General features: G+C 34.7%; 1 protein-coding gene across 3 annotated transcripts in view; it reads left to right on the forward strand.

Annotated features, from left to right (window-relative positions):
- Window positions 1-241: 241 nt before the first annotated feature.
- The window catches only part of LOC117345415 (zinc finger E-box-binding homeobox 2-like), a 73,997-nt gene continuing 55,238 nt past the window's right edge, over window positions 242-19,000 (forward strand). For all 3 annotated transcript variants that reach the window (XR_004536435.1, XM_033908491.1, XM_033908502.1), the window contains exon 1: window positions 242-461. Coding sequence is in view for 2 of the 3 variants with exons in the window: in XM_033908491.1 (XP_033764382.1) it covers window positions 404-461 (58 nt within the window). In the remaining variant the exon portion in view is untranslated. The remainder of the gene's footprint in view (window positions 462-19,000) is intronic.

A 19,000-nucleotide genomic window follows, 5' to 3' on the forward strand; every position in this document is an offset into this window, starting at 1 on the left:
ATTTTTTCATAAACAAATCATGTTTATTGTTTAATATTTATATAAATGATTAGCAATGTTTAAATATTTGATCACATTAAAGCTAAAAGATATAAAAGCACCTGAATAACTGTTCATCTGTCACAGTACACCGTGTGGCTGGTGCAGGACCGTTACCACACGTGTGCTCATTTAGCCTGGGTCACACCGCGAGGCAGCATTAACAAAGCGCTTTTTATAAACTATCTGAATTTGTATTTAATCAGGTTAAATCAGGGGAGATATTCAATGTAAAGAAGGAAATTTAAATGATTAAAAGTGACAAATGTTTTTGACCGGAAGCTGACATTTGCTATAACGGTACATGCGCAATAATATTTACCAGGTTGGATGTGAAGTCACTTCTCAATATTGAAATGAAAACATGGCAGAAGCGGCCAGGTGCGGAAGAAGAAAACAGAGAAATCCCAAAAGAAAAAACGGTAAGTGAACCTATTGATTTATAACATCGATATATTTACACACACTCTGATCCTTAGATTCATTTTCTGTGGCAATTTACAGCCAAAAATTGGCCCGGTATGTGATTGTTTCTTAGGTGACTGTTACCTTTCCCCGATACCTGATTTGGCTAAGTGATGAAGTGATGGAGCTGCATGGTTTATATGATGCTGGGATATTAAAATTGTGTGTTTAATTGTAATTTTTAGATATGATTATGTTGTGGAAGATGTTTATTTCATGCATTCCGATAATTTTCTGGCAAAGGTGAGATTATTTGATATGTGACCTCAACGCGGCGTGCTTCGGAGCAACTCGGTGAAGTTCTCGCTCCATCCGCAGCCGCATCTAGTTAAACCAGTATGGCGGTCGTTCACAGATGCGCAGTTAGCAAGTCATTTTAGATAAGGACAGGACTTCTTTCACATTTATTATTAATATATCCAGGTGTAAACAAAACTAAATTTATTTACGGTAACTATTTGTGCCTTTTTATATCGTGAATCTTTATAAAAATGGGTGAAATTTGGATATGAAGTTGGGATTAAATTGATACAATATCCAGGCTAACCTGTCAGTCACAGTCGTGAAGCCACTCGACTCCAGCCGGAGACCTAAAGGTGGGGCACATAGACATGAATACATCTCTTTCATTTTGATTTCAGTTAAATTATTTTTGTTATTAATACTTTAGACAAATATAAATACTTTCATATTATAAAATTAGTGATTTTAGGACAAAAATATTTAGGTAGGATAATATCCTGGGGATTGTACAGCTCTATAGGTAGATGTCTACCACCTTTGCTGAATGTTATGGACACAAACACTAACATTTGATTGAAACCATATGGAGGACTTGTATATCATATTTCAAAGTTTCAAAATGAATTTATCTTGGTTAAGATTAACACCTAGGTGAACCAGGCCAGAGACCTATCATACCCCTGCTGTTACCTTAGCACAGAGGTCAACCTCCCATAAATTATGGGGATCCAATTATCATAATTTTTGGGTCTCATTGATACAAAGATATAGGGTTCCAGCCTTCCAAGAGTGATTGTTGATTAAAACAAGCTTATTCTTTTAAGACTAAAATTGTTTTATATATAAATTTTGTTTTGGAAAAAATATTGGCCCAGCTTCCATGTTAAAGAAGGACAATGACGGATCCAATTGTCTTTGGTTTGTGATAATGAGATTCATAGTCTTTGTTATCACAAACTTATCTTATTTCTGTTGTATACAGTGTTGGATAATTTTGTCTCTTACTGTAGGAGTAATTAATTACATTTAACAAATTAGGATCCACTAAAAAAAAAAATTGTATCTTTTAGTTTTAATACTTTTTTTTAAGATTTTAATTTTAATTAGGAAACTTCTAAAAATTAATATGCTAGAAATATGACTTGATGTTTATTTTTTTCAGGTAGAAAAAAAAGCACATTGATGCAAATAAAATGTTTGTTTCTGTTACCTTTTTTGCTCATTACAATATTATCTTGATTAATATTTTCAGTGACAGCGTAATATTGTAGATAATTTGTCTTAAATTCTCCACATTTTATGTTCTTTCTTTATTAGAAGAAATTTTATTTGTATTTATTAATAGCAACAATTCTCTTCCTACTAGAAAACAAAACAAAAATTTTCCAAAACTATAAAAGTAAATTCTAACACAAATTTTATTGGTCTTAGGTAATTCATAAAAAAAGTAGTAATTGGCATTGGTAATGGGGAAATTGGCAAAAAATGTGAAAATGGTAGAACAATACCCTATTTCACCCTGTTTAAGGACATTGACACAAAATAAATCAAACTTTCTGAAATATCAGGCATTTGAACCAAACTGTAGTCGGCTTGAACATGGATGAAATTATCAGGTAGACAGCTTTATTGAAAGGAAGCATTGGCCCTAAGGGATTGTAGCGTTTGCCTACAACATTTCTCGTAATTGAAAATCAATCTTTTGTAGCTGGTAACTTGAAAGGAAGGGATCATCTTCACTGTACCTTGAGGTGACCAGGTGAACTTTTACCCCATCAAATTACATTAATCAATTTCATCTAAGTATAGAGCATCTATTTCTGGCGTCCCAGTATAATAACTAGTTAGTCCTATCATAACTCGATTAGCTCTTCCCAACTAAGAAAATGGTTGGCTTCTCTGGTCAGTAACAGCACTTAGCTGTAATTATTTCAAACTATTGAACAGATGAGTAATAAATATGAAATTGAATTTGTCCAGGTGTGTTATTATTTAATTACAATACTGATTAACATTCCATCTGTCATATCGGAGGCAGTAGAGGAATAGTCGTGTCTTACTAATTATATGCAGGTACTGAGAAATCTCCACACTGTATCTTTTCTTCCCCATGAATATCAGCCTGGATAATTAAAATGATAGATTTATAGATAGCATTTGCAACTTAAAACAATATTCTACATTAAACAATATATATATGCCAAACGTATTTCTCTATAAAACATTGCTGTTTGATCATTTTATTTGATGAATTGTGTTGTTTGTGATTGCAGTACTAGCAATACTCACCAGGCATCTTATTGAATACACTTAAAATTTACCTCATTTATTTATTATTGAATTTAAAATTCAATCAGCAATTTAAAAAGTGGCCAGAGATGAAGACAGATTTAGTTTTGTAATAGATCAGACAATTAGTACACACATTGTTTTTGTCTCACAGGTGTAATTCTAAAAAAAGAACAAGTTATTGTAATTGTTTTATATTTCTCTCATTACTGTATATGACATAAACATTTGAATGATATATTCTTTGATATTAGACTAAAGATATTGAAGTCATGGGGAGATTAGTTGTGCCCCCATATCAAATCCCACCTGTCCTTTTTCTTCCATTCTTGCCAGCCCTTCAATTGTGGCGACCATCACAACCAGCCTGGCAATTAGTGACTTTTTTAAGTGTTAATAGGTACCATTCTTCAATGAACCAATTCATAATAGATTTTCTTCTTCATTCTTAACATGATAATTTCACACCTGTATTTTTGTCTTGATTTAGCTTTGTATGTTAATTTCAGCTCTTCCAAATCATAATTTTCTGCTTAATCAAGCTTGTAGTATTATCCCTCAGAAATGAACAAGCTCTTTAGATGTCCATTAATTTTCAGATATTTTTCAATTGTACCAGCGGTAAAGTTAGCGAGAGTTACCTGCACAGTGTTCCAAACCCTGCAACTGTCAACTTCTATAATCTCTGTAATTCTTAAAGACAAAATTTTCAAAAGCGTCTCTACTTGAACATGACAATGGCAATGCGAAGGGACTTAAAAGTGCCGGGGGAGGTGTGATTTATTTTAGAACCTTCACCGTTTCTTCCGTAGACAAAGGCACTGATTGTTTGCTTTCTTCCCTTATACTTCTCCAAGCGTTTTTTCCCTAAGAGAAAATCTTAGGCGGGCCCTTTGTTTGTTGTCCACGCCCCTCCAAGGTAGTGATATGCTCCTTAGCATCTTCCAATATACAGTTGCAAAGGTCCTATTACGGCTTGAATCAACAGTATAATTTTCTTTTTGACAAGCACGCGGCAGAATAATAGTGTGCATAAAGGCGTAAAAACTCTGGCACGTGCCGTACACACGACCCCAAAAGGAGGCCAGGTAAATGACTTGTTAGGTTTACACCTGAACAGGCCCATAAACGTGGATTTTCCCGCATGGACAACTTAAAAGTCTTTTCATGTGTCACTCAAAACCCCATGAATTTGTTTCATATGAAAATAACCTAGAATTTAGCCAGCAAATCGGCCTGATACGGTTGACAATGAACCACTACCTCCTACAAAAAGACTAACATCGTCAGTATCAACTTACCTGTATTTTATTTGAGAACAAATCACTGTAAAAAAGATGTCAGAAAAATAAATGTTCAATTGTGAAGATGTTGTCAGCTGGTAGGATCCCTAGATCATGACCTGAACATGAAGGAGTATCAGCTTACCTGGGTTTTTATGCACAAACATTAAAAAAAAAAAAAAGATGAAGACCTGAATGTTGTAGTTTGTTGTCACCTGGTGCGATTCCAGGAGCATGACCTCGACCCACGAAAAGGAGAAAGGTGTAAAGGCCTGGAGTAACAATGAAGTGATAATTATGTGCATAGAAATTAGGTCTTTTCCAGCTTCTGTATTTCAAGTCATCCAGCTAGACAGCTTTATAATTTGAATAGATGTAGCCAGCCTGGTATTGGTAATAGCATGCAGAAGCAGAAGACTATTAGATTTAAGTAAATGAAAACAAATAATAAAAGTAATCCAAAAATATTTGTTTAATCAGTAAAACATTTGTGCTATAATCTGAAATCTGATTGTTTGAATAAAAGTGTATGATGCTACACTGAAAGATTTTTTTCACAGAATGACTTTAACATCTGAAAGTGGCTAAAGCATAACGTCTGAAACACATTTTTTATCAAAATATAGGTAAAAAGTAAAAATTATAAATATAAGTAAAGAAAAACCAGTAAAAATTATAATTTTTTTTACATCTTTATCATCATGTGTAATGGACACTGCTCTTGAAATGTGACATTGTGCAGTGTTTGATAGTAAGCCATTACCATCTGATACTGTACCTGTCTGACTTTTACCTGGCTAGACGAGCAGGTGATAATGATGACTGCCCCGGTGGTTTGCTTCCTCTGATACTTAAGTGAACTGTAAACGATCAGTAATACATCCAAAAAACAGGCAATCTCAGGTATATTATATATACGTAGGTGGGATTGAGTCAGCGTGGCACCAAAACACAGTTGTGAATTTTAAAGTAGTGATTGGCTTCAATTGAAAATGTTCTCTTTATCATGATATTTGCTTACCTGTCATTTTCACCTGAATTGGACAAATAGGAAACATGAACACAGTAAGTCTGCTGCTATTGGCAGGTTGCTTTTCCAGTTGTTGGCCAATGGACTGATTGCAAAGATAATCAATTGACATACCTTGAGTTTACCTGAACAGAAAAGTGCTATACCATGACAGTGGCCATTTGCTTCCTCTGATACTTGCTTACAAACTGCCTCGTAAAGGTGAAAAATCAATTTCTGCATACCTGTGTTCTTATAGGTAACCACAGCTTGTCACACAAATGGTTGGCTATCGCTGTCCCTGATTGTTGACTCTGAGCCTGTTCAGCAATCAATGGTGTTTAAGGTCATTACTCCTATCTGATCCTTGTCATAACTGTCATTGTTATCATTTCATATTTATTTACTTATTGGAGAATTAATTGTGTGATTAAGTCACCTGTATGAGAGGGAGCAAGCATGCAGGTGATAAATCTAATAGATGATGTTACAATGCCAATGAACCATTAGACTTAATTGTTTGAACAGGAAGCTGATAACAGAAATCAAACAAATGGCAATAAATTGTTGCTAATTTACAGGAATAATGGTCTTCTGTGCATCATTATATAGAATATCAATACATGATGTATTAGTAGTAAGAAGGGTTGTCTGCTCTTGGTAATTTTAAAAAAGCAAGCAATACTTAAGAATTCATTAATCTTAATTATATAATTTGAAAATAAATTTAGTATAAATTATATAATTTGAAAATAAATGTAGTTAATTGGTTTATCCCTTTATGTCAATATTATCAGAATATCCATTTTCTCTTAATTTGGTTTGATAAAATGATAGGAAATGATTATACATGTACCATGTAGATGATGCTGTTTATCCTCATGGGGGGAGGAGGGCTGTACTTTTATCAACCTTGATAGAAGACAGATACCTGGATAAATGTCCAAAATCAGAAAATATCTCAGGTATGTAGACATAAACAACAAAGGTGATTCATATTTAATTGACATATCAGTTCTCGTTAGTTTTAATTAAATCATATCAAGGTGTGTCCTCACCTGAAAGGTTAAAGGTCAGATAAAGGTGGAAAGTTGGAATAGTTCTTGTTATGTATGGATAACAAGCTGAAAGGTAAGATGATAAAGCTGGCGTACCTGGAGTTTATTGTCAGGAAAAATGAGATTGCTCACCTGACAGGTGCGATTAGACACAAACTTGGCACACCTGAGTTTGTTTTAAGTGTGGTAACCCTTTCTGAAATACATTTTGTGACTCGATAAATGATTGGAAGAGTTATGAAGTAAATTTGTTGTTTGCTTGCAGTTGAATTGATGGTGCCACATTTAGATTCAAGTCGAGATTTATAAGTGAGAATAAGATGATTGTAAGATACACGGTTCAAACAACATGATAGTCGTGCACTGACAGGCATCAGGAACAAATTGTCTCCATAATTCTGAAGTAAAGAAACATGACCTCGAAGATAGGGAACTTTGGCATCTTGGTTACCTTAATTGGATGTCAAGGTCTTGCAGTATGGCAGTGTACCTGTTCATATCTTACCTGTAATCATGTCGGTATTCGATAAGTTAATAAACTGTTAATATCAGTTTAAATTGTTTGAATTAACTTTATCAGGAAAGTGGATCCTGTAATATCTAAATGAGATTCAGGATAGGTACATATTTAAATATACCAACTACACCTTGAATTACGTATGGAAATTGATTTACCTGAACCAATCATTTGTCAAGGTATAGCATGAGCTTATTGAGATGTCGGAACTATCTTACTAGAGTGAGACTAATCAATTTAAGAGAACAGTATAGTACTCTATGTAATGTATAGTGTTATAAATATTGCATATTGAAAATCAGTTCAATTCAATTTTATTAGCACTTTTGTAATTACAAATGTTATGTGATGGCTAAACATGAACTAAATGGAAATAACAATAAAATATATATTGAATCAGACTGGATGCAGGCCAGTCTTCTTCTGTTCTAATTACGAATTACTTAAGTATGATCTTCGTATTTATAAATAGTCTGAAGTATGATCTTCGTATTTATAAATGGTCTGAAGTATGATCTTCGTATTTATAAATGGTCTGAAGTATGATCTTCGTATTTATAAATGGTCTGAAGTATGATCTTCGTATTTATAAATGGTCTGACGTATGATCTTCGTATTTATAAATGGTCTGAAGTATGATCTTTGTATATATATATAAATGCTCTGAAGTATGATCTTCGTATTTATAAATGGTATGAAGTATGATCTTCGTATTTATAAATGGTCTGACGTATGATCTTCGTATTTGACCAGGACATATATTTGCAAAATCTCTTTAGAGTTGGGTTAAAGATATCTAATCTGGAGAAAGAACTTGGATCTTACTGTTTGGTTAAATGGGGCAATGAAAAATGATATGTGATTCATCATCAAGTGAATTATAGGTTGTATGTAATCTTTGCATTCTGGGAATTACTTAGGATGTGTATCTGAGAGAGAGTAGACATTACTTAGGATGTGTATCTGAGAAACTTAGATTTGTATCTGAGAAACTTAGGATGTGTATCTGAGAGACTTAGGATGTGTATCTGAGAGAGAGTAGACATTACTTAGGATGTGTATCTGAGAGAGAGTAGACATTACTTAGGATGTGTATCTGAGAAACTTAGGATGTGTATCTGAGAGACTTAGGATGTGTATCTGAGAGACTTAGGATGTGTATCTGAGAGAGAGTAGACATTACTTAGGATGTGTATCTGAGAGAGAGTAGACATTACTTAGGATGTGTATCTGAGAAACTTAGGATGTGTATCTGAGAAACTTAGGATGTGTATCTGAGAGACTTAGGATGTGTATCTGAGAGACTTAGGATGTGTATCTGAGAGACTTAGGATGTGTATCTGAGAGACTTAGGATGTGTATCTGAGAGACTTAGGATGTGTATCTGAGAGACTTAGGATGTGTATCTGAGAGACTTGGGATGTTGGTCAGGAGTGGTGTTGGGGCTCTGAACTTTTTTGCAGCAAGACAATTATTTTGATGTTTGATTAGCCACACAAATTACAACACATGCATCAGAGCACAGTTGGGATACATTTTTATTATCAAATTATTCATATCGACAAGACTTTTATGGTATGAGCAGGTAAAATGTAATTAGTACACACCTTTGCAAAAAAAAAAAAAAAAAAAACACAAAAAAAATGGTAAAGAGCTAATCAAATTTGTTGATGGACATTGCTCATCAAATTCAAATTAAAAAAATCATCAATAGTGTATTTCATAGTCTTGTCAATAACGGTTGAGCTCCTGCAGGTAAATCTCATTAACGTTATTGCAGCTCACCTTTAAACAAAGGTAGAAAACAAGTTTAATCCAATAAGTACTACTGATAGAATGTTTCATCATGGGCAAGAGTTGCCGTTTTCTCTGATGTACAGGTAAATTGCATGACAGAATGCCATATTTCTGTTCATGCAATTCTCATAATCTGGTACAACGGAAATAGCTGTCAGCTAATTGCACGTGACGAAAGATACCTGTAATTGAAGTATAACTAGCCCACAGATGACAGGTAATGAAATTAATCCATAATGACAGGTGTAATCAAATTAAACAATGAGACAGGTAATTACATTAGACCTGATGACAGAAATGGTCGTGCTGATGTATATCCTTGTCCTCCTCTGTAGCCACGGTTAATATACACAGACAGGTGTAATTATAGTAACAAAACAGGAAATTACTAATAGAATTATACAGGAGAGGAACATTTTGTATGGCTTAGTACACATCATCCCTGTGAACACCTAGCAAGTGGTAAATGTCTATCATATATAATCAGTATCAAAAAAATGTCTATTGTACATGTAGTCTCAAAAATGTCTATTGTACATATAGTCTCAAAAAATGTCTATTGTACATATAGTCAGTCTCAAAAAAGGTCTATTTTACATATAGTCTCAAAAATGTCTATTGTACATATAGTCAGTCTCAAAAAAGGTCTATTTTACATATAGTCAGTCTCAAAAAATGTCTATTGTACATATAGTCAGTCTCAAAAAATGTCTATTGTACATATAGTCAGTCTAAAAAAATGTCTATTTTACATATAGTCAGTCTCAAAAAATGTCTATTGTACATATAGTCAGTCTAAAAAAATGTCTATTGTACATATAGTCAGTCTCAAAAAATGTCTATTGTACATATAGTCGGCCTCAAAAATGTCTATTGTACATATAGTCAGCCTCAAAAAATGTCTATTGTACATATAGTCTCAAAAATGTCTATTGTACATATAGTCAGTCTCAAAAAATGTCTATTGTACATATAGTCTCAAAAATGTCTATTGTACATATAGTCAGTCTCAAAAAATGTCTATTGTACATATAGTCAGTCTCAAAAAATGTCTATTGTACATATAGTCAGTCTCAAAAAATGTCTATTGTACATATAGTCAGTCTCAAAAAATGTCTATTGTACATATGGTCTCAAAAATGTCTATTGTACATATAGTCAGTCTCAAAAAATGTCTATTGTACATATAGTCAGTCTCAAAAAATGTCTATTGTACATATAGTCAGCCTCAAAAAATGTCTATTGTACATATAGTCTCAAAAATGTCTATTGTACATATAGTCAGTCTCAAAAATGTCTATTGTACTAATAGTAGTCTCAAAAATGTCTATTGTACATATAGTCAGTCTCAAAAAATGTCTATTGTACATAGTCAGTCTCAAAAAATGTCTATTGTACATATAGTCTCAAAAATGTCTATTGTACATAGTCAGCCTCAAAAAATGTCTATTGTACATATAGTCAGCCTCAAAAAATGTCTATTGTACATATAGTCTCAAAAATGTCTATTGTACATATAGTCAGTCTCAAAAAAAGTCTATTGTACATATAGTCAGTCTCAAAAAATGTCTATTGTACATATAGTCAGTCTAAAAAAATGTCTATTGTACATATAGTCAGTCTCAAAAATGTCTATTGTACATATAGTCTCAAAAATGTCTATTGTACATATAGTCAGTCTCAAAAATGTCTATTGTACATATAGTCAGTCTCAAAAAATGTCTATTGTACATATAGTCAGTCTAAAAAAATGTCTATTGTACATATAGTCAGTCTAAAAAAATGTCTATTGTACATATAGTCAGCCTCAAAAAATGTCTATTGTACATATAGTCAGTCTCAAAAAATGTCTATTGTACATATAGCAAGCCTCAAAAAATGTCTATTGTTCATATAGTCAGCCTCAACAAATGTCTATTGTACATATAGTCAGTCTCAAAAAATGTCTATTGTACATATAGTCAGTCTCAAAAAATGTCTATTGTACATATAGTCAGTCTCAAAAATGTCTATTGTACATATAGTCAGTATCAAATTAATGCTGATCTTCTGTATTGTATTGAATAGAGAGGAACTGAGAAAGAAATATAAAAAGAACAGGTAATAGTTTTCTTTCGGAAGGAAACTTGTTTTTAGACTACATGTATTTCTTTATCTGGATGGACAAAAACTAATGTTGTCTTTGAGGAAAAAAATAAACAATTCTTGGTGTCATCTGTCTAGGTACTGTTATGAGATCTATTAAAAAGTATTCAATGTGAAAGCCACCATTTCATAACGGGCCATATGTTATAGGAGAAGTGTACAAGATTGTATCTGGAAAAGATATCAAACATCAAACAAGGGCGCGTACTACTACCTGGCCTGCCAGTGATGGTCATATGAAAACGGAAACTAGGAACATTTGTGGGTCTCCTGGTTTATAGAATGTTTACAGCGTGACGTCGTTACGGAAGATTATTGGCTGATATTGAGATGTGATTACAGGTATATTTGCTAATCAATTGCTACGGATACCTGCATGTGACGGCCATGTAATTGGATTTTGTGGCCAACAGATTTCATTCATCATACAGAAAAGTCTGTCGATGATGTGGCAGTGTTTTCATTGGTTAATTCATATCAAGTTAGCTTGATATAACTTATAAGCATCATGTAAAAATAAAGTTTCTTTCAAGAAAAATTTTCTTCAATTAGTTGTTAATTTTGCTCTTTTTTGCTCTTTAAATTATCTTTCTTGAACAAAAAGATTTTTTTATATATAAACTGCATATTAAGCAAGAGTTAAAAAGAATGAATTTTAGAGAAAGTTGCATATGCTTGAATCAATCCCACTCAGGTAATTCCATATAGATGCATTTGTTAATTACATGCATAATCTGAAGGTAGGGGGCACATCAGGTGGCAGTGACAGTCCCACTAGGGGGCGCCAGGGTCATTTCAGGTAAAACGAGAAGCTGATGTGCTATCTGGAACTGAATTGTTACTTTCAAAGGGACTAGGACAAATTTAATTAATTAAAAATCAATTTAGATATTAACAAAATAGCTGATTTCAATGAAAAAACGAGTAGTTAATATGAAGGAGATAACAACATGTTACAAAGTTAATTTATGATTGTGTTTTAGAGGAGAATCCTGTTTCATATTTACCCATTGAGAAGGCAATATGGTAACCAAATGTTAGACTTTAAATGAGAGCAGTCAATGTACTGCTGTTGATTTAGGTCAATTAAGGATAAATCACCACCTAGAATAAAACAGTAATACAATGTACCAGAATTGTGACAGCCTAGCCTCAAGGTATTGATGATAAGAGTTTCGTGTCTACAGAAATCACTCAGAAATTTGGAACTAATGCCTTTTTGTAGCAGTTACAGTACAAGTGCCCTGAGGATGATATGTGCTGTTACATGACTGCTCGATTGCTTCAGGGAAAATGGCTTTCGGCCTTCTTCATACCTTTCTGAAATATTAGTTTTCTGATCTTTATTACCGGTATGGCCGATTTTTAACCATAACTTTTGTATAAAGAGATTTGCTGTAAAATGTCAACTTGTCTAATCTCCTGTATTGGACATACATGTCGATGAAAGGTTTGAATCTTCTCCTGGTCCTTTACTGGATCAGTCAATGAAATGTTTGAATTGTACTGAATCATAGTCTGTAAAATGCTTGAATCTTGTCCTGAATCTGATCCTGGTCCATTACTGGATCATAGTCAATGCAATGTTTGAATCTTGTCCAGGTCCATTACTGGATCATAGTTGATAAAATGTTTGAATTGTGTCCTGGTCCATTACTGATTCATAGTTTGTAAAATGCTTGAATCTCATCCTGAATCTTGTCCTTGTCTTGTAATGGATCATGGTCAATAAACTGTTTGAACCTTGTCTTTGCTCCTCCTGTACTGAATTTGTAATGAAAAAAGTAAAATTTGCACAGGATTCAAAACTTGAATGTGTGCTGATTTTGCTGTTTTGATCGAAGGAATTGCAATATAAAGTAGATGCATTTTTGGATCTTCATTTTTATGTGAACAAAAGATCTAAAAAGTAACAAAGTGTTTTATTGAAGATTTTCCTCTTGATAAGATAAGAGTTTACTTAACATCCATTTAAATGACTGCAATTCTTTGAATAGCATATTTGTTAAAGATATTGTATATATGTAAACTGTATCTCTTCCTAAGAAGAAATGTGTAATAAATATGTGAACACTAAATTGCTGGTTAAGATCAGTGACAAGTGTTGACCTTTGGAGAAGTCATGTTTGAAGACTGCTACATGAATAATTTACAGAATTTCATGTGAAAATGTAAGCTGATGTTTAGTCAAGTATGTTGACTTGACATGCTATAAGTATGTAACATGTTAACACTGAGGTACACGTAACTGCTGTCATATATAGAGTTTATAACAACCAGTGATTCATGCTGGAAATATGGAGCAATTCATCAGCGGGATTCGTCAAAATCATGTCACGTGTCAGGTGACGCCTCCTTAGATACAGTATTAATCTCATAGCAACCTCTTAAAATGATCATATTATTCAATCCCTAGTTTATAGGTGATATATCTTAAAGCCACATTACAATGGGTCTTTTTGAGGTAGGGTTGCAGTCAGTAGAACCATAGCAACAGAACACTGGCAGAAGTAGATTTCATAAATAATAAGTTAAAAAAAAAATACCATGGTCAAACTTTGCAAAGGTAAAATTAGGTGATCATGTGTTGTTTTAGATATTATCACCTGTGATGAAGTACATTGTGTATCATAATTTCCCTCTATATGTGAATGATAGAAACTACATGAGGAAGTTTTTGCCCAGATAAACAATACCATACATACGATACTACATCGGAAACTAGACAGGAAGGCAGGTCAATGCTATCATGTCGTAGACACCTGATGTATAGATTTATAATGACAAGCCTGTAGGTGTAGGCTGTGTGAAACAAAGACACAGCCTGTTAGTCATATAAATGTTGATCGGCATCACATTATAGGAGTTCACATTACAAGTGCTATCAAGATTAAGTCAAGACATTAGTTAGCCTGACAGTAACGATAAAAGTGCTGGTTTATATTTAAAGGTGTCATATGCCATACAAGGCTACCAACCCTAAAACTATTCAGGAGGAAAATCCCCGATTCTGGACCCTTATTTTGATATATTATTTAGTGTTCATGATTTTTAAAATCAAATTGTAGAAGTGTAGTTTCAAAGTATTATTTTTATCAGAAGGAGGGCTTCTTTAGGTTTGGGAATTTGAACATTTTCACAATCTTCTGCCATAGAATTGTAGGTAATATGTATACAAACAAGTGATCCGAGGACCAAAAGTTTTGATGGCAAATTCTTAGTTTTTGTGTAAAATAGGTACCAGCTTGTTATGAAATAAATGAGCCAGTTCCACATGTAAAATGGACGGAGCACCGAGTACAGTGGACCCGCGATAATCCGGACGCCGATAGTCCGGAAAACTCACAGTCCGGACGGAAATGCACGGGAACGGATTTCCGTAACGTTATTTGTACTCACCAGTCCGGAAATTCGGATTCCGATTCCGGAAGCCCATTTTGGGAACGGAACGTACTTTTCATTAGTAAATTTCCCTCAATAATCCGGACGATTTTTTCACCACGAGGAGAAAAAAATGTCGGGGCAAGTCACCCGTGTCGACAGCGGTACAGACTATCGCTTGACACTGTGCATAGTCATAGCGACCGCTGCCAGGTCATAGCCCCGGGTGTTTACCTGTGTTAGAATGTGTAGCTTTTGTTATTATACGGTACATTGCTTTTTCTCTACGACCTAAATGTTACAGAATTTATGCACAGAAATAAAGTACGTGATACGATAATTAATCAATCTCAAATACATGTAATAAATTTATGATCGGTAATTAACATCATTAACACTTGTATTGGGTAAACACGGATATCGGCTTTGTAACACCGTTACGTGAAACGACGACTCATTGAAAGATGCATGTTATTAATTACATACACATTTACGTATTAAGCAGTGATCACAAGAACTGGGTTGATTACACACAAATTAGTCAATAGTCGTCTGATACTTAACTAAGCGTCACATTGTTAAGTGAATACGGGTTTAATAATTATCGGACATCTTGGGTAGTTCTCGCTGGTGTCGCGTACTTTTAAATAGATAGCTTGGGGTTTCTGGTACGTAAAAATCATAAAAAACATGGACTAACGGTAAGTTGTAAAATCCGGGTATTTTATTTAAGGTATTTAACGTTTGTAATTTCTACTTGTTTGTGAACCTCCGGGATGTGACACATGTGTGTTGTTTGTAGGTCACATATGCCCGCTATAAATAAAACAACTTTCACTTTACATGTTCTTTTAAAAACATAGTTTATTTTTTACTTTCTACAAAACAAAACAAGAATCATATCAGAAACATAAGTATATTTATTGTTAAAAAGTCTGACAATTAGACGTGTTTATGAAAGTCCCGGATTGTATATAATCAAGGGAGATAACTCTTACACGACAATTTTTTTGACCTGGTACACGAAATTCGGCAGTCTGGAAAACTCGTAATCCGGACGGTTTGGACTGGGAACGAAGGTGTTCGGATTATCGAGGGTCCACTGTATATCTAACATGCGAAAGAGTCTTGTGGGTTGTGTTATTGCTTGTCTGTTCGGTTCACGGTGGTGCCCTCTAGTGGCTGTGATTTTAATTTGGGTGTCAACACAAATCCCTATGATTTCCTTAGAGATCCTTATTTGTCTTATTGATTGTGTATGATACAAAGCATGTCTTGGTTTTATTGTAGTTATATTGTTATTATAAACTTTGTGTGGCTGTATTGGAAAAAAATCAGAGTCAAAGTACAAGACAGTGTTTAGTAGCAGCATAGATGACAGGACGTAGCCTGAAATTAAGGTTGAAACCTTTGATAATGATGCTACTTAAAATGTCATACCAAGAAATCTTATTCCTTTTAAATATCCAACAGTAAATGGTATGTGTCCGGTAATATTTAAGTTGGGGACATCGGAAAAGCAATGTGCAATACCAGACCTCATAGTAAAGAATGAAATATAGAAACCTGAAAGTAAAGTGGAAGAAAAATGTGTATTTGGTCTTTCTCTAGCTATATCTGACCAGTCAAACAAAGGTGTGGAATAGGTCTTTCTCTAGCTATATCTGTTTATTAAACAAAGGTGTGGAATAGGTCTTTCTCTAGCTATATCTGTCTAGTCAAACAAAGGTGTGGAATAGGTCTTTCTCTAGCTATATCTGTACTAGTCAAACAAAGGTGTGGAATAGGTCTTTCTCTAGCTATATCTGTCTAGTCAAACAAAGGTGTGGAATAGGTCTTTCTCTAGCTATATCCGTCTAGTCAAACAAAGGTGTGGAATAGGTCTTTCTCTAGCTATATCTGTCTAGTCAAACAAAGGTGTGGAATAGGTCTTTCTCTAGCTATATCTGTCTAGTCAAACAATAGTGTGGAATAGGTCTTTCTCTAGCTATATCTGACCAGTCAAACAAAGGTGTGGAATAGGTCTTTCTCTAGCTATATCTGTCTAGTCAAACAATGGTGTGGAATAGGTCTTTCTCTAGCTATATCTGTCTAGTCAAACAAAGGTGTGGAATAGGTCTTTCTCTAGCTATATCCGTCTAGTCAAACAAAGGTGTGGAATAGGTCTTTCTCCAGCTATATCTGTCTATTAAACAATGGTGTGGAATAGGTCTTTCTCTAGCTATATCTGTCTATTAAACAAAGGTGTGGAATAGGTCTTTCTCTAGCTATATCTGTCTAGTCAAACAAAGGTGTGGAATAGGTCTTTCTCTAGCTATATCTGTCTAGTCAAACAATGGTGTGGAATAGGTCTTTCTCTAGCTATATCTGTCTAGTCAAACAAAGGTGTGGAATAGGTCTTTCTCTAGCTATATCTGACCAGTCAAACAAAGGTGTGGAATAGGTCTTTCTCTAGCTATATCTGACCAGTCAAACAAAGGTGTGGAATAGGTCTTTCTCTAGCTATATCTGACCAGTCAAACAAAGGTGTGGAATAGGTCTTTCTCTAGCTATATCTGTCTAGTCAAACAAAGGTGTGGAATAGGTCTTTCTCTAGCTATATCTGTCTATTAAACAATGGTGTGGAATAGGTCTTTCTCTAGCTATATCTGACCAGTCAAACAAAGGTGTGGAATAGGTCTTTCTCTAGCTATATCTGTCTAGTCAAACAAAGGTGTGGAATAGGTCTTTCTCTAGCTATATCCGTCTAGTCAAACAAAGGTGTGGAATAGGTCTTTCTCCAGCTATATCTGTCTAGTCAAACAATGGTGTGGAATAGGTCTTTCTCTAGCTATATCTGTCTAGTCAAACAATGGTGTGGAATAGGTCTTTCTCTAGCTATATCTGACCAGTCAAACAATGGTGTAGAATAGGTCTTCCTCTAGCTATATCTGACCAGTCAAACAAAGGTGTAGACTAGGTCTTTCTCTAGCTATATCTGACCAGTCAAACAAAGGTGTGGAATAGGTCTTTCTCTAGCTATATCTGTCTAGTCAAACAATGGTGTGGAATAGGTCTTTCTCTAGCTATATCTGTCTAGTCAAACAAAGGTGTGGAATAGGTCTTTCTCTAGCTATATCTGTCTAGTCAAACAATAGTGTGGAATAGGTCTTTCTCTAGCTATATCTGACCAGTCAAACAAAGGTGTGGAATAGGTCTTTCTCTAGCTATATCTGTCTAGTCAAACAATGGTGTGGAATAGGTCTTTCTCTAGCTATATCTGTCTAGTCAAACAAAGGTGTGGAATAGGTCTTTCTCTAGCTATATCCGTCTAGTCAAACAAAGGTGTGGAATAGGTCTTTCTCCAGCTTTATCTGTCTATTAAACAATGGTGTGGAATAGGTCTTTCTCTAGCTATATCTGTCTATTAAACAAAGGTGTGGAATAGGTCTTTCTCTAGCTATATCTGTCTAGTCAAACAAAGGTGTGGAATAGGTCTTTCTCTAGCTATATCTGTCTAGTCAAACAATGGTGTGGAATAGGTCTTTCTCTAGCTATATCTGTCTAGTCAAACAAAGGTGTGGAATAGGTCTTTCTCTAGCTATATCTGACCAGTCAAACAAAGGTGTGGAATAGGTCTTTCTCTAGCTATATCTGACCAGTCAAACAAAGGTGTGGAATAGGTCTTTCTCTAGCTATATCTGACCAGTCAAACAAAGGTGTGGAATAGGTCTTTCTCTAGCTATATCTGACCAGTCAAACAAAGGTGTGGAATAGGTCTTTCTCTAGCTATATCTGTCTATTAAACAATGGTGTGGAATAGGTCTTTCTCTAGCTATATCTGACCAGTCAAACAAAGGTGTGGAATAGGTCTTTCTCTAGCTATATCTGTCTAGTCAAACAAAGGTGTAGAATAGGTCTTTCTCTAGCTATATCCGTCTAGTCAAACAAAGGTGTGGAATAGGTCTTTCTCCAGCTATATCTGTCTAGTCAAACAATGGTGTGGAATAGGTCTTTCTCTAGCTATATCTGTCTAGTCAAACAATGGTGTGGAATAGGTCTTTCTCTAGCTATATCTGACCAGTCAAACAATGGTGTAGAATAGGTCTTCCTCTAGCTATATCTGACCAGTCAAACAAAGGTGTAGACTAGGTCTTTCTCTAGCTATATCTGACCAGTCAAACAAAGGTGTGGAATAGGTCTTTCTCTAGCTATATCTGTCTAGTCAAACAATGGTGTGGAATAGGTCTTTCTCTAGCTATATCTGACCAGTCAAACAAAGGTGTGGAATAGGTCTTTCTCTAGCTATATCCGTCTAGTCAAACAAAGGTGTGGAATAGGTCTTTCTCCAGCTATATCTGTCTAGTCAAACAAAGGTGTGGAATATGTCAAACAAAGGTGTGGAATAGGTCTTTCTCTAGCTATATCTGTCTAGTCAAACAATGGTGTGGAATAGGTCTTTCTCTAGCTATATCTGACCAGTCAAACAAAGGTGTGGAATAGGTCTTTCTCTAGCTATATCTGACCAGTCAAACAAAGGTGTGGAATAGGTCTTTCTCTAGCTATATCTGCCCAGTCAAACAAAGGTGTGGAATAGGTCTTTCTCTAGCTATATCTGTCTAGTCAAACAAAGGTGTGGAATAGGTCTTTCTCTAGCTATATCTGTCTAGTCAAACAAAGGTGTGGAATAGGTCTTTCTCTAGCTATATCTGACCAGTCAAACAAAGGTGTGGAATAGGTCTTTCTCTAGCTATATCTGACCAGTCAAACAAAGGTGTGGAATAGGTCTTTCTCT

The sequence above is a fragment of the Pecten maximus genome, chromosome 2 (genome assembly GCF_902652985.1).
Source record: "Pecten maximus chromosome 2, xPecMax1.1, whole genome shotgun sequence".
In the NCBI taxonomy this organism is placed as follows: domain Eukaryota; kingdom Metazoa; phylum Mollusca; class Bivalvia; order Pectinida; family Pectinidae; genus Pecten; species Pecten maximus.